The sequence below is a fragment of the Phascolarctos cinereus genome, unplaced genomic scaffold (genome assembly GCF_003287225.1).
Source record: "Phascolarctos cinereus isolate Bilbo 61053 unplaced genomic scaffold, phaCin_HiC Scaffold_4;HRSCAF=312, whole genome shotgun sequence".
In the NCBI taxonomy this organism is placed as follows: Eukaryota; Metazoa; Chordata; class Mammalia; order Diprotodontia; family Phascolarctidae; genus Phascolarctos; species Phascolarctos cinereus.
Window position 1 is genome coordinate 567,918,643 of NW_027555847.1, and position 14,911 is coordinate 567,933,553.

The 14,911-nt window shown below is 35.7% G+C and overlaps 1 protein-coding gene across 2 annotated transcripts in view; it reads left to right on the plus strand.

The window, feature by feature from the left end:
• Positions 1-14,911, plus strand: part of SSR1 (signal sequence receptor subunit 1) — a 48,155-nt gene that overhangs the window by 8,481 nt on the left and 24,763 nt on the right. For both annotated transcript variants that reach the window (XM_021009877.2, XM_021009878.2), the window contains exons 4-7: positions 284-546; positions 2,988-3,064; positions 3,994-4,072; positions 4,348-4,441. In XM_021009877.2, coding sequence (XP_020865536.1) covers positions 284-546; positions 2,988-3,064; positions 3,994-4,072; positions 4,348-4,441 — 513 coding nt within the window. The remainder of the gene's footprint in view (positions 1-283; positions 547-2,987; positions 3,065-3,993; positions 4,073-4,347; positions 4,442-14,911) is intronic.

Below are 14,911 nucleotides of genomic sequence, written 5' to 3' on the forward strand. Positions count from 1 at the left end.
GTTAATTTCCTGTGGCTATGTTGACATTTTTAGCCAGGTTATCACTGGTTTCTTTTAGCTATCAGCTTTGGGTTCTTAGGGTGCTTCAGGTGGACCATACAACTGCTAAATAATAACCCTACTACTAGGTGTTTACAGCAGCTTCCAGTTCACATATTCATAATTGAGATTTGACTTCTATAAATGTAGATAAATGTAATTTTTAAGGTTGGAATTGTGTGTTTAGGTATCATTTTTATGCCTTATTGAAAGCTTTCTAACTTTCCTTAATTTTCTTTCTTAGATTTCCCAGCAAATAACATTGTGAAGTTCCTGGTAGGCTTTACAAACAAGGGTACAGAAGACTTTATTGTTGAATCTCTAGATGCCTCATTCCGCTATCCTCAGGATTACCAGTTTTATATCCAGAATTTCACCGCTCTTCCCCTGAACACCGTAGTGCCACCCCAGAGGCAGGCAACATTTGAGTACTCTTTCATCCCTGCAGAGCCCATGGGTGGACGTCCGTTTGGTCTAGTCATCAATCTGAACTACAAAGATTTAAATGTAAGGACGGCTTATTCTTTTTTTTTTCTATTTAAAGTTTCAACCCAGTGGAGTGGTGAGGGGGTTGACATTTTGCTTGATATATGATCAATCTGGATCATAGGCCACTCATTGTTTAGGGACTTAACTATCAAATTTGAAAATTATCCAAGGCTCCCTCTTCTCTGGTTGCCTACCTTTTGGTTGTTTTACAATTCATTGTGCCTTCTACTTATCTCAGAGTTTATACATTATGATTTCTAGTGTTCTAGAACAAATAGTCTTAGCAACAAAGTTTGTTTCATTTTAATTATTGGGAACAAAGAGGCCCAATGTAATTCTTGATGTCTTTTTCTTTGTTGTTTTTGGTGAGGCAATCAGGGTTAAGTGACTAGCCCAGGCTCTGTCCACTGCACCGAGTCTTGTTGTCTTTTTGTTCACGTTAGTTGTGTATTATATGTTAAGCAGTAGAATAGAACTGATATCCTAGAATTCGGTTCTTCAAAGTTAACCTCCAGAATATGTTGGTCTTTTTTTCCTGCCTTCAAATAAAATGTGTAACCTTTAAAAATAAACAGGTATCTTACAGTGTTTAATGAGACATTTAGAATTTAATGCCACTTATCTTTTCACCTATAAAGTTACAGAATAGCATGATATCCAACCTACAGATACAGTTTCTATCCAGTTTAAAGACCTCCAGTACAGATAATCATGTAAAAATATTTTTTCTCCTTTGAGACTTTTGCTGATTGGAAAATACTTTTATGTATAGTATAGAGGACTGTTGCAGATAATGTCAGATTAAAACCTTTAGGTACAGTGTTTTAGTGATAAGTAGTCATTAAATCATCTTTGTTAATAGATTTTTAAAGACATTTAAATAGCTTTTATGTTTCTGAATTGAGTATGAGTTAAATACAAGGAAGTAGAAGTATACCCTCTATAAAGTTACCCCAACTAGTATCATTTTTTAGTAATATTAATAAAATGATAAGCAAAATCCAACAGTAGTATCATTTGCCCAGTTGCCTGAGAGGAAATCAGGAATCAAATGGTTGGTGTTGACCATAGCTAGTCCTAGACCCATGAGTCCCCTATAACATAATTTTGCCTGAGTCAATTCTGTTAAGCAAGGTTTGATGGTATTCTTGTTAGAAAGGACAGTGATTTTAGATGCGTGTAACCTGGTGACAGAACCAGGTTTCTCATATGGCTAACATTATTTCCACTAAAGATTATTATTGTCCTGTATTCTCATTATTCTATTATCTAATGGATAATTCTGTTATCTATTATTATTATTACTATTATCCATTATTCTAATGATTTGTTTCAAAGCAATTTGTTTCTAATCTGTTGCTATTTAGAAGATTAATTTGGATTTTCTTTCCCACTTTCTAGAGCGGTCTGCTGCTACTAACCCTTCTTTATTTTTCTCTCTGCCTAAAAGGGGAAGAAATAAATCTGATAAAAGTGTTGTTCTGGCATAGTTTTTTTTTGTTTTTAATTTGGCATCTCTTCTTTTCACTAGTGGTCCCCCTCCCATTCCTTCATTCTCCCTTTACTTTGGTTCCTAAAGAGGCAGTGTTAGCAGTGATATAAACATCTGTATTGTAAGTGATATGGAGGACAGATACCACATTGTAGTGGTGATTTTCAGTGGTGGTAATTTAATTTAATTTAATTTTTAAATTTATTTTTATTTTTTAATTAGTATATTGTTTTTCCTCAATTACATGTAAAAACAATTTTTAACATTTGTTTTTAAAATTTTGAATTCTAAATTCTCTCCTTCCCCATCTCCCTCATTGAGAAGGCAAGCAGTTTGATATAGGCTATACATGTGTAGCATGCAAAACGTATTTCCATATTATTCATGCTGCAAGAGAAAACAGACACACACCTCCCATAAAAATCCAAGAAAAATAAAGCAAAAAAAATATGCTTTGATCTGTATTCAGAGTCCCATCATTTCTTTCTCTGGGAACGAATAGTTTTTTTCATAGAGTTAGCTGTTCTCAGTAATACAGTGATCCAAGACAAGTCATTCATAGTTGATCATCTTACAATATTGCTGTTACTGTGTACAATGTTCTCCTGTTTCTACTCATTTCACTTTGCATCAGTTCATGTAAGTCTTTCCAGGTTTTTCTGACAGCATCCTGTTCATCATTTCTTGTAGCACAATAGCATTCCATCGCAGTCAAACCACAACTTGTTTAACCGTTCCCCAATTGATGGGCATCCCCTCCATTTCCAATTCTTTGCCAAGTGGTGGTAATTTTAAACCAATGGTTTATACTTTAAAAATGTGCTTGCATCGATCTTGCTGGCTACACATATTGGCCTCATCAGTTATGAGAATGCTGAATGGTCATCTAACATGAGTTAAGTGGATTTTAAAATCTCTTTGAAACTTTAATCATTTCACCAAATTTCTAATTTTTGTGTTTTTGTAGGGCAATGTATTCCAAGATGCTGTCTTCAATCAAACAGTTACAATTATTGAAAGAGAAGATGGGCTGGATGGAGAAACGTAAGAGAAAGTTGTGATAAAATAGATGATAGGATTATAGATTTAAAGCTGGGAGGGATCTTGGAGGTCATCTAGCCCAACTTCATTATTTTACAGAAGAATAAACTGAGTTGCAGAAAAGTGACATTGAAGTGACTTGTCCAGTGTCACCCTAGTAGTAAATGAAGAGCCACAGTGAATCCAGTAATCTTTTTGTTGCACCATGCATCCTCTTCTGATGAGCAGTTAGGGTAAAACTCTAAGATTTGTTGCTTCCTAAATATGTTTCTCAGGTGGCCATGTCATTCCTGAAATGGTAGAGGCAGCATGTCATGTGTGCATAGACAAATTCAGAGTGCTCAGTTGAGTCTCTGAGTTTTCCCCTTGTAATATTACTATAGAAAAATGTTTTGGGACTTAATCTCTAAGAATGCTTAGTATTTCAGCAGAGAATGCATATAATGATTGGCAATGTCTACCACAGCTGTTCTACTATGGGTTTCTTTAATTTGCCATGTTTTGTGAGGTACTTTTCTTCACTTTACATTGTAATTTATATTTATTTATTCATTTATAACTTCTAAACATGGCATAAAATAATTTACCAAGTCCTTATAATGCCCCTTTTTTTTTTTAAACCAGACTTGTGATTTCATTGGTATAGATGACTCCCTGTATGGGGAAACTCTCTGCCTATGCAGATTGTAAACTCTTGCAATTTAGAGGTTTGGACAGTTGGGGATGTCTGGGGACACTGAGGGATTTGTCCAGGATCACACAGCCAGTATGTATTACATAACTGGCTCCTAATTTAATTGAATCCTTTAAAATTCCATTCCTTATTCATAAGGTTATTTAGAGGATTTATGGCATGTATCAAAACTATAATAGCAATCATCTTCATTTATGGTAATTCCTTCTGCTTTTTTTTCCCCCTTTCTTGAAATAAGAATCTTTATGTATATGTTCCTTGCTGGACTTGGGCTACTAGTCGTTGTTGGGCTTCATCAGCTTCTAGAATCTAGGAAGGTAAGAAATTGCATATGCTCTCTTCTAGATACTTATAGCCTTGAAAATCACTTAAATATTGAGTTAATAATAACCTGACCCCTTGTGACATCTTAATTATATGAAAAAAAATTTTTTTTGCGTGCTCTACTTTAATTGAAATTGAAGACTATTAAGTATTTCTTAGATTCTTGTAATAAAATAGAAATCTAACCTTTAATTATTGTTGGTTATTATAATTGTAATAAAATCTTACTTAAGTACTGATATACCTAAAATTATTTGTGTATTTTTAGAGAAAAAGACCAGCCCAGAAAGTAGAAATGGGTACATCGAACCAAAATGATGTTGATATGAGTTGGATTCCCCAAGAGACTTTGAATCAAATCAGTAAGTATGCATAAACATTTTACTGGGGGAAGTACTTGAGAAATTTGAGGCTGACATAAATGTCTTCATAATTCTTTTCTAAAGAAAACTTACTAAAGAAATAAATGTCATTTAAAAGTCATCTCTTCCCATCTACAGTTCTCAGATGTCTTGTATACAATCTAGTATATTTTAAAGGTTGATTAAATGCTCTGCTTTCTCCATGAAAATGGTAAACAGTCACATCTCTTCTTATAACTCCCTTTCCACCAAAATAAACCCCATAATAAACATTGAGTAGTCAGGGTCTGTGGTTTTACTAGATGAGGAAAGGAAAAGTACTAACTCTTTTTACATGAATAACACACAAATTTGTCTGAAAACTAAACATCTGTTTTTACTTTTAGGTTAATTTTTTTTAAAGAATCTGTCTTTAATTTTATATTTAAGATGTGTGTGAACTCTTTTTTATATTCCTAATCTTTTCCTATCTCTTTTCTTTCCTGTTGCTTCAGTGCAGAGTAGAAGAGGTGAGGCAATTAAACTTTGTTGATGATGCTTGGTAGTAATGGGAACTTTTCTTGGATAGCAACACATCATTTGAGCTAGTTATGGAATACCAGTTAATGATCATGTTCCGTTTTCAGCATTATAGTTCTTAAGAGAAATTTGATTAAATGACCATAGTTTGACTTTCAGTAGGAAGAAAGAAAATAATTTTAATCTGGTCCTTTATCAATCATCGTCATACTCAACAAACGCCAGCGGCTCCATTACCCCCAAAATCAAGATAAAATCCTCTATTTAACTTTCAGAGCTTGTCATAACATAGGCCACCTATCCCATACTCTTCTAGTCTTCTTTTTTCATCACACTCAGTGACACAGGCTTTCTACACCTTCTACAGGAAGCCTTTACCAATCCTTCTTAATTCTAGTACTTGCCCTGTGTTGGTTTTTCCTATTTATCCTATATATAGCTTGTTTATAAGTAGTTATTTGCATGTTTTCTCTCACATTAGATTGTGAGCTCCTTGAGAGCAAGGACTGTCTTTTGCCTCTTTGTGTCTCTGATGCTTATCACAGTGCTCTCTGGCACATAGTAGGCACTTAATAAATGTTTATTAACTGACAAAGATAATAGTTACCTATACATTTATATCTTTTAACTTTTTTGAAGGTGAAAAGTTCTTTTCTCTAACAATGAAATATAAATAGATACCAAGTAGCTTTTATATTCAAAAATAACCTAGGTTTTTGGGGTTTTTTTCCCATCACTTTAGTTTTAAGCAGCTCAGTAACTTTAGTTTGAGCTGTCACTTCTTCAGGTCCATTGATTGAGAAGGAAGATGAAAAGAAAAAAACAAAATTGGTCTTTTAAATCTCAGAAGGGTTAAGATGGTATGGAGGAAAGAACAGAAGTGAGGTTTTTTTTAAAATGTGTTTTCCATTGGAAATCTGAATCTGATATTTTAAAACACAATTGTTGTTTTAAACTGCAGCCATAATCAATTTATTTAACTGGACCCTCTAAAAAAATTTTTTTAAGAGGAACAGTTTTTTGGTTTTTTATGTCCACTTTAAACTCCCCAAATGCAGATGTCTTTGGTGATCTTATTTGCTTCTGTGACTTCACACATCAGGACAGCCATAGTCTCTTTCCTAAACTTCCAACATGCATTTCCAGGTGTCTGGGATTGTAATTTCACCTGGATGTCCTCCACTTCCAATTTAGCATAACTCTTCTCTTTACTCCCACTTTCACCAGCTTCCCTTCTCTCTTAGCTTTGGTGTTTCTATTCATGGTACCATCATATTTCTAGGTTTTCCAGGTTCTTAAGCTGTGAGTTATCTATGGTTTTCTTTTTCCCTCATCCTCTTATATCAGATCAGGTACCGCCCCTGTTGATTCAACCTCTAAAATATCTTGTAGACTCATAAATTAGCATTAGAGCTGAAAGAGACGTTAGATTATCTAGAACAACATGCTTCCATCTCCTTTCCATTCATGCTGCCACTCTGGTTCAGATCTTTATTTCCACCAGACTTTTATAGCTTTAAAAATTGGTCTCCTTAATGCAAGGCTTCTCCATTCCTCAGTCTGTCAATCAGTCCACACATGTGCCAGGCAGTGTGCAGAAATCTATCTTTCACACAGCTGCCAGGGTAATCTTTCTGATATACAGATCTAATTATGTTCCTTAGAAATCTTCAATCTGTTTCCCCATTACCAGTAGGCTAAAATACAGACTCCTTAGCCTAACATTCAAAGCCCTCAACATTCTGGCTCCAGTTTTATTTCTGACCTTATCTCATCCTATTCCCTTCTAGGACTCAGACTAGACTAATTAGACTTATTCTCAACCTTTCCTTTTCTGCCTTCATGGATTTATGTATTCCTTCCAACCCAAGCTTAGAATACACTATTTTAAAAAATTCTCTTCCTTTCACATGGCTTAACAGTTTTTTGCCATTGTATAACAGAACGGGGCTTAGGAGGGATTGTTGCAACAATCCACCATAGCAAATAGTATCAAACTCAGATAAAACGGGGACCATTAATCTGTATTTTAGTATTTTTCAGGGCCAAATATTAACTTAGTTTTAAAATGTAATGTTATCTGTCTTATTATGTTTTTATTTATTTTGTTAAATGTTTCCCAATTACATCTTAATCTGGTTCAGCTGCACTTAGGAGTGTGGTTGTGTGTTTGACAGCTCTATACTAGAGGATTCTTTCAGGTTAGCATCATTCCATTGCTCAACATCTGCTAGTTAGTAACCCTTAAAAAAAAAAAGGCAAATGAAACTAGTTTGACAAGAGTTGTTTTTAGTAAATCCATGCTGGCTCCTAGTGATCATTGCTTCTATTTGTAAGTTGTTCAACCATTTGTTTAATATATTCTAGAATTGTGTCTGGGTTCATGGTCAAGTTCATGAGGCTCTAGTTTCTGAAAGTCACTTCTAACTTTTTGAAAAATAAAACATTTTCTCATCTTTGGGCTTCAGGAGTCTGTAAACCCATTTTCCATTTTCTTCATTGAGTACCTCTCTTGGCTGACTGGTGAGAACTGGCAGTTTTTTCAGTACTGTGGGATCATCTGGACCTTGAGCAGGCCTGTACAACCTGTGGCATGTGGGCCACCCAAAATCCTTTGGCAGGCCACAGTTTGTGCAGGCTTCACCTAGAGACTTGAACTCATTTAAAGCAACTAGATACACTGCCTATTTTGAACTTCAGTTAATGATATTAGTCCTATACTTTCTAGCTTAGAGATTTTTCTCTTTAACAGAAGAAATAGAAATAGTACTACTATATTTATAGTTAGTGGATGAGTAGCTGGTTGAGCAACATATTTAAAGGTGTAATAAATTGTTTGCTTGCCATGATAATGGTTCACATTTATAAAGTACTTTTATGATTTGCAAAGAGCTTTCTTCACAACAACTCCATATATACTTTCCTGGTAACAGTTAAGAAAATTGAAGCTCGGAACATTTTACTAGATTATGTGTACTGGTACAACTTGGATCTTTCTGTCTCTCAGTCTAGGTGTTACTTCCAATATACTCACAATCTCTTATGATTAGGATGTCCTTGGTAGCCTAGAGGAAATTGAGGGAAGTACTGTTCTGGACCTGTGTCTGAAAAGCAAGGAGGAATTGATTCCTGAAGTAGAAATGTTGGGAGCCTTAAGAGAAGTAAGCCCTTCATCTTAGAATTTTTTATACAGAAGAGGAAAACCAATCATAGTCTGGCATGCATTGGCACGCATTTTGGAAAAACAGGGTTCAGAGAAAAATTAGTGGAGGAAGAATGGGTCAAGCTCAAGAACAAATACACAGAGAAGAATTTCTGATGAGGAATCAATTAGTCTAATATTTATTAAGTTCACATCAAATGCCAGATATTGTGCTAGGCTCTGGGAATACAAAGACCAAAAAGAAACAGTGCAATTAAAGCGTTGACATTATTTCAGGAGACAAAATACGCACATGTAAGCATATACAAAAGTATATATACATGTGTTAACCATGTGTGTTCCCTAAGGTTTTCTTGTGCCTTCTTCCTTTTTCCTCTCACTTCATCTCATCAGTTCCCATAGATTCAGGTACCTTCTGTATGCAGATGATTGTCAGATCTATTTGTACAGCCCTTACCTCTCTCTTGAACTCCAGACTCAATTCTCCAGCTATTTATTAGATATCTTGAATTGGATGTCCCATAGACATTCCTAACTTCCTTATTAGTGTCAAGAGTACTGCTGTTCTAATCACTTAAACTCACAATATAGGTGTCATCTTTGACTGCTCACTCTCTCTTTTAATCCCTCAAATCTAATCTGTTGCCAAGGTTTGCCAGTTCTTCCTTCTTAGTATGTCTCATCTACATCCCTTTCTCTTCTCTGGCATTGCCACCAACCTGGTACAGGCCTTCATCACCTCACATCTGTACTATTGCAGTAGCCTGCAGGTTATTCTCCCTGCCTCAAATCTCTTACAACTCCAGTCTGTCCCCCATTTAGTTGTCAGATTGATCTTCCTAAAGTGTAAATGACCATGTCAAATGGGATGCTTGAGCTGAGTTTTCAAGAAAACTTAAGGGACCCAACAGGAGAAGCAATTACATTCGGGAATAGGTGATGGCAGAGAAGTAGGAGATGTAATGCCAAGAGAGCATGAAGGGAAGTGATGTGTAATAAAGCTGGAAAATGTAGGTTGGAACTAGGTTGTGAAGGCAGAAGAGTTTATATTTAACCCTGGAAGTAATAAGTTGTTTTTGGAGTTTATTGTGTGGTGGAGTTAAATGATAAAAGCCATGGTTTAGGAAAATCAGTTCCACAGAGTAGAAGTTGGATTGAAGTAGGGAGATGCTTGAGGGAGGTAGACCTATTAGAAGTCCATTGCAGTAATACAAATGAGAGGGGGGAAAGGTTGTAATAGTCTGGTTGTTGTGAGTAACAATATGTACAAGTAGACACTATTTTATTAAGCACCTACTATGTACAAGGCTCTGTAGAGAAAGTAGTCTCAATTCACAGAATCATAGTTGGAATGAACTTCAGAAAGCATCAGGTTAGTACTCTATCAGAACAAACTTTATGGAAATAAAACCAATAACAAACAAATTCTTGCATTGACCATTTCCCAAAAATATATGTCCATTCTGCATCACCTTTTCCCTCTTTGTTAGGAGGTGGGTTCCTCGTCATTCCTCAGGTCTCGTGTTATTACATTGGTCTGAGTTCTTAAGCATTTCAAAGTGATTTGTCTATAAGTGGACAGTTTCGCTTTTAAAAAGACCTGTTCGGAAGATAAAAGCAAGATTAGGTAATGGAAGATGAATACAAAAACATGGTATAGTAGTCCTCTAAGAAATAGTGGTAGGAGTGTCTGTCAGAGTGCAGAAAGATTTCAGCAGACTAGAAAAAGTTGGGCTAAGTGTAATGGAGATGAATGTAAAATCTTATGCTTGGATTCAAAGACCTCACCAAAAAAATCTGGGGAAAATAGTAGGTTGCAAGCTTCATATGAATAAATAGTATGATATGACAACCATAAAAGCTAATAGTATTTTAGATCGTATTGTGAGAAGTGTAATATTTAGGAAGAAAGAGGTGATAACACTGTACAATGACATGTTCAGACCACATCTGAAGTATTGTGTTCATTTCTAGTCACTTTATAGGAAGCGTGGAGGATAGACAGAATTGATGAAAGGTCTCAAGACCATATCATTATAAGTTCATTTGAATGAAATGAGTTCTGCATATGTCCCTTTCCACATCCTTAGCCGTTGAACTATACTTCATGACTAGAAGGAAAAAAACAGCACCAAGCTAGACAGTATATAAATGTTTCCCCATCCACCCTGGCCCCCTCTTAATCTTTTCAAAGAATGGAGAGAGGAATACATTTTCTCAACCTTTCTTGGGGGAAGAGCTCAGTCATTATAATTAAACAGTGTTTGTTTTCATTTGGTGTGGGAGAACTGAGTGCCTAAAGAAAAGAAAACTGGGAGGGAGGGGGGCGGGTAGGGAAGGACATGAAATTTTCTGTTTGTCATGAGGAAGAGTGATTAGACTTTGGCTCCAAGAACACAAATTTAATTGTAAAGATTTGGGAAAGTCATAAAGTAGATGTTTGTTCAGGTATGGTATTGCTGTGATGTTTTCTGAGGTCCATTCCAACTCCATGATTCTGTGATTTAAGACTGCTTTGTCTGTGACTTAGTACAGAGCTGTGTATATAGTAGGTGCTTAATAAATAATTTTTGAACTGAATTTTCATAATGGGTTTATCTTTTTTTGGCCATTCTTAACTCTAAATGTAGGTGTCATGATTGTTTTGTTTTTTTAATCTCTTTGAAGTTTTTTCCACAAGTCTCTGCCCATTCTGGACTTTTACCTGTTTTTACACTATTTTTTAATATACATCTATTTAAGGGCCCTTTCATCTATTGCTTGTATGCATTCCTTTTAAATCTTAGTTCATGGAGAGCCTCCTGTTCAATTACTTTGTTTTCTTTACATACATTCTCCTCTTCCCTTTTTTTTGAATTGAAATTATTTGTGATTCTGTTGTCTGTCAGGATTTCAGTTTAGAGAGCCTCCTGTTTCCCTGTTGAATTGCAGAATCTTTGACCTTGTGCGTATACCTAGCTTTTCCTTGAACTTAAAAAAAAAATCTACCTTTCTAATATATAACCATAAAAAAAACATGCTGAGTTTATTATGGTTTTTTTTTTAAATAGCAAGTGATATGTAATAGTCATGGTTTCTGATATCCTATTCTTCTTTGTATATGGAAATTTTTTCTTTTGGGGGGAGGGTGTTAAATCTAGATTTTTTTTAAGGGAGTTTAAGTGATTTGCCTAGGGTCACACAGCTAGTGTCAAGTGTTTGGTCTGAGGCCAGATGGAACTCAGGTCGTCCTGACTTCAGGGCCAGTGCTCTATGCACTGCGCCACCTAGCTGCCACTATAAATCTAGATTTTTAATGACAAATAAAATCTACCTTTCTAAAGTCTGTGGTACATATCTGATACAATCCAGTGGCTGTTTCCTAGGCTATTAGGAACTCCAAAGGTAGCATGGGCTCTTTTTGTTACAGTTCTTTCCCCTTAGACCATTTATTTGGTAGTTTCTTTTTAGTCAAAAATGGAAGCAAAACAAATCAAGAATTTATCCTTTTTTCTCTTAACAGAATGGTTTATCTAGCATATGGTCAGGTATTTGAAGGTTCCCTTTTACCATTCTGCCTGTTTTGTGTCCTAAGTTGGTTACCTATGTTTTGGGTTTTTTTGTTTTTTTGGCTAGGCAGTGGGGTTAAGTGACTTGCCCAGGTCACACAGCTAGGAAGTGTCAAGTGTCTGGTCAGAACAGATTTGAACTTGGGTCCTCCTGACTCCAGGGCCAGTGCTCTATCCACTGTGCCACCTAGCTGCCCAAGTGACCTATATTCTTAATTTGACTGTGTGATCTATAGTATATACCACAAATATCCTTGTGTTTCTCACCTTATTCTCTCCTAAATGCTTTCCACCATATCTTGGTCCTTATATTTTTTTGGGTTTGGGTTTGGCTTTCAATGTAGGTTTATATGTTCTTGACTTAGGGTGTTGCCCATTTGTCAAATTTTTCTTTTTGAACAGAGAGACCTTTGTACCTTGTGCCTATTAAAGGCAGAAGGAAAGAAGCCGTGGGAGTGATTGAAGATGCTAGAGAGATCAGTGTGCATGCAAGCCAACTTTCTTAAGAATTGCAAAGGGATGGAATCTAGGGTACAAGTAGAATGATTAACCTTAGGGGAGAGGGTTCCTTGTGGACTGGAGGAAAGGATTAGAGAGGGTGGTTAGGGTACCTGTGCTAGATGGGAGATGAGATCAACTAATGAAAGCGAAAGTGATAATTTGGGCAACTTTGGGGAAATTGCCTGATTATCTACCAAGCAAATGCTTTGTATCCCGGTATCATGTTTCACCTTTAGTGAAATTAGCCTAAAACCTTTTAAACTTATATGTCTCCTTGTAAATTGTCCCAACTTTGTTAGTTGTTTGTAACAGCAAGTGGTATGATGTCTGTGCTTAAAGCCCACTGCCATAGATATATACAATAAATTGTCATTAACTAAATTGCTTAGGGATTTGGATGTTCTAGTTAACTGAGTTTTCTGGAAAATTCACATTCTGACCTTTGAAAATCTTTCTAAAATCTGTCACTTTCCTGACATAGTAATTTTCATATCATCATATATGTAGGTGGAGAAGGTAGCATGGCATAATGTTTAAAGAGCTGGGTTCAAGTGCAGCCTCTGACACATACTAGCTATTTGACACTGAGCAAGTCACTTAAACTCTTACTGCTCTCTCTAGGCAGCTACATAAATGTAGGCAACTGTAAGATGCAGAACAGTTTCCTATCTGTATTGTGTTGGCAAGGGGAGTTTTCTCACCATGAATTTCCTAAATTAAAGAAGTCACAATTCTGTACCTCAAAAAGGATGTTAATTTTTTCCCTCTTAGTTGCTTAACCCTTAGTTGCTCTTTTCCCTTGTCTTAGTAGAACAGTGGAGGAGGGATCTGGATATTTTTAAAGGTTCCATTTAATCTCTGTTTTAAACTCTTGATAGAAAGCTTTCCAACATGTGTTGTATATTTCCCTGCCTCTTTAAACAAAGGATACTGAATTTTTGTGATGCAGAGATGTTCTTGGGTTTTTGAGGGGTTCAGAACACAGACAGCTTTGCCCTCCTCAATTTCTTTTTATATTTGATCAGTGATGACATCTTGCTGCTGTGGTTTAGGCTCTAGCTAAACCATTTCTTCTTATGTTTAATACCCTCTTCTTATTTTTATCTTCTAGTCTTTTGTGAGCTGGGGAACCAGATAGTCGATTATTACATTTGTGTGTAAGATAAGGAAACTGTAAAGAAAAGTAATTGACATTATAGTCTTTTTTTTGATCCTTAACAACAATCCCTGTGATAGGGCAGGTGTTATTTGTGGTATAGATTAGGAAACTGAGGTTAAAGTGAGGTTAAGGGACTGTTAAAGATCATACAACTAGCTGGGGAATGATAGGAGCCAGCACTCATGGCCTAGGTCCAGGTAAGTAGGGGTGTACAGTATAAGATAATACATGTGTGGGGTGAGTCATTATGTGCAAGCAATACATAATTTAAAATTCAGTAAAAGTTGACTTGTTAACATTGTAGTAATTGGAAATTTATTTTAACTAGCTCAGTCATGTATTTGTAATTTATTGATATTTATATTCCTTATAATGATTCAGACAGTACTGGATTCTGAAAAGCCTTCTCAAAGATGCAGTCAGGTTTTTTATGGTTTTTGAGTGGTGGTGTTAAGTGTATTTTGTTAATTCCAGTTCTTTTGAAAATTCATCATTGATGTTTGGCATGCATCATATACGTCAGATGTGTCTATAAATGAGCTGTTTTCATGTGTATAATGTAGAAACGTGAGTTTCTTACTTCATAGTCTCACCATATAGATGTCCATCAAGATATTTGATTAACTGGCAGCTCATTCTGCATCCATGCTATATTAGAGAATTTATTTTATATGATAAAGAATATTGATGCTTATATTTAATACTTTATTTTCCTTTTTGTGACTTAATATTAACCAGTGTGTGTCTGTTACCAAATAAATACCTGTATAACCTGGGTATTTTTAGATGCATGTGTGCTGATTCAGTCAGAGAGCTGCACTTAAGGACCTAGAAGGCCACATATGGCCTCAAGGCTGCAGGTTCCCCACCCCTGAACCCATGGCTTTTTGGCTTCCAGGCTGGTTCTTATACCATGCTGCCTTTTTTAGTTCTTACAGTGTTAATCCGTTTCTTTTACCCTGCCTGCCATTTCCAACTACATGATGAAATTGTTAAAGATAAAGCATGCTTTGGATAAATTGTTGTTCAGTCGTATCCAACTCTTCATGACCCCATGGACCTATGGTTTTTTCCTTAGCAAACATGTTGGAGTGGTGTGTCATTTCCTCCTTCAGCAGATTAAGTGACTAGCCCCAGGTCACACAGCTATTTAAGTGTCTGAGGCCAAATTTGATCTTAGGTCTTCCTTTCTCCAGGCCTAACATTCTATCCATTGAGCTACCTAGCTGCCTCCCATTAGGAGGTAAAATAGGAAAATTTAATTTGTTACAAGTGATATAAATTTGAAATCTTTTTTAAGAAGCAAGGTCAGTCCATTTTTAACTTTATATGTTGATTTTATTTACTTGTATTTGCATTAAAATATGGTTGATAGTGTTTAAGAATGTTAATATATGTTTCTTTAGCCATGGTGGTAACCAAGAGTGCATTTTTCTACCCTATTGAAATGATTTTATGGGGGAGGGTTTAGGTTTGGTTTTTTTTTGGTAGCAGCAACTTCAAGTAATTAAAATTTAAACAGCTATCTTTCATTATTTTATGCCATATACATTGTTTTGGAAAATTAATAGCAATCATCT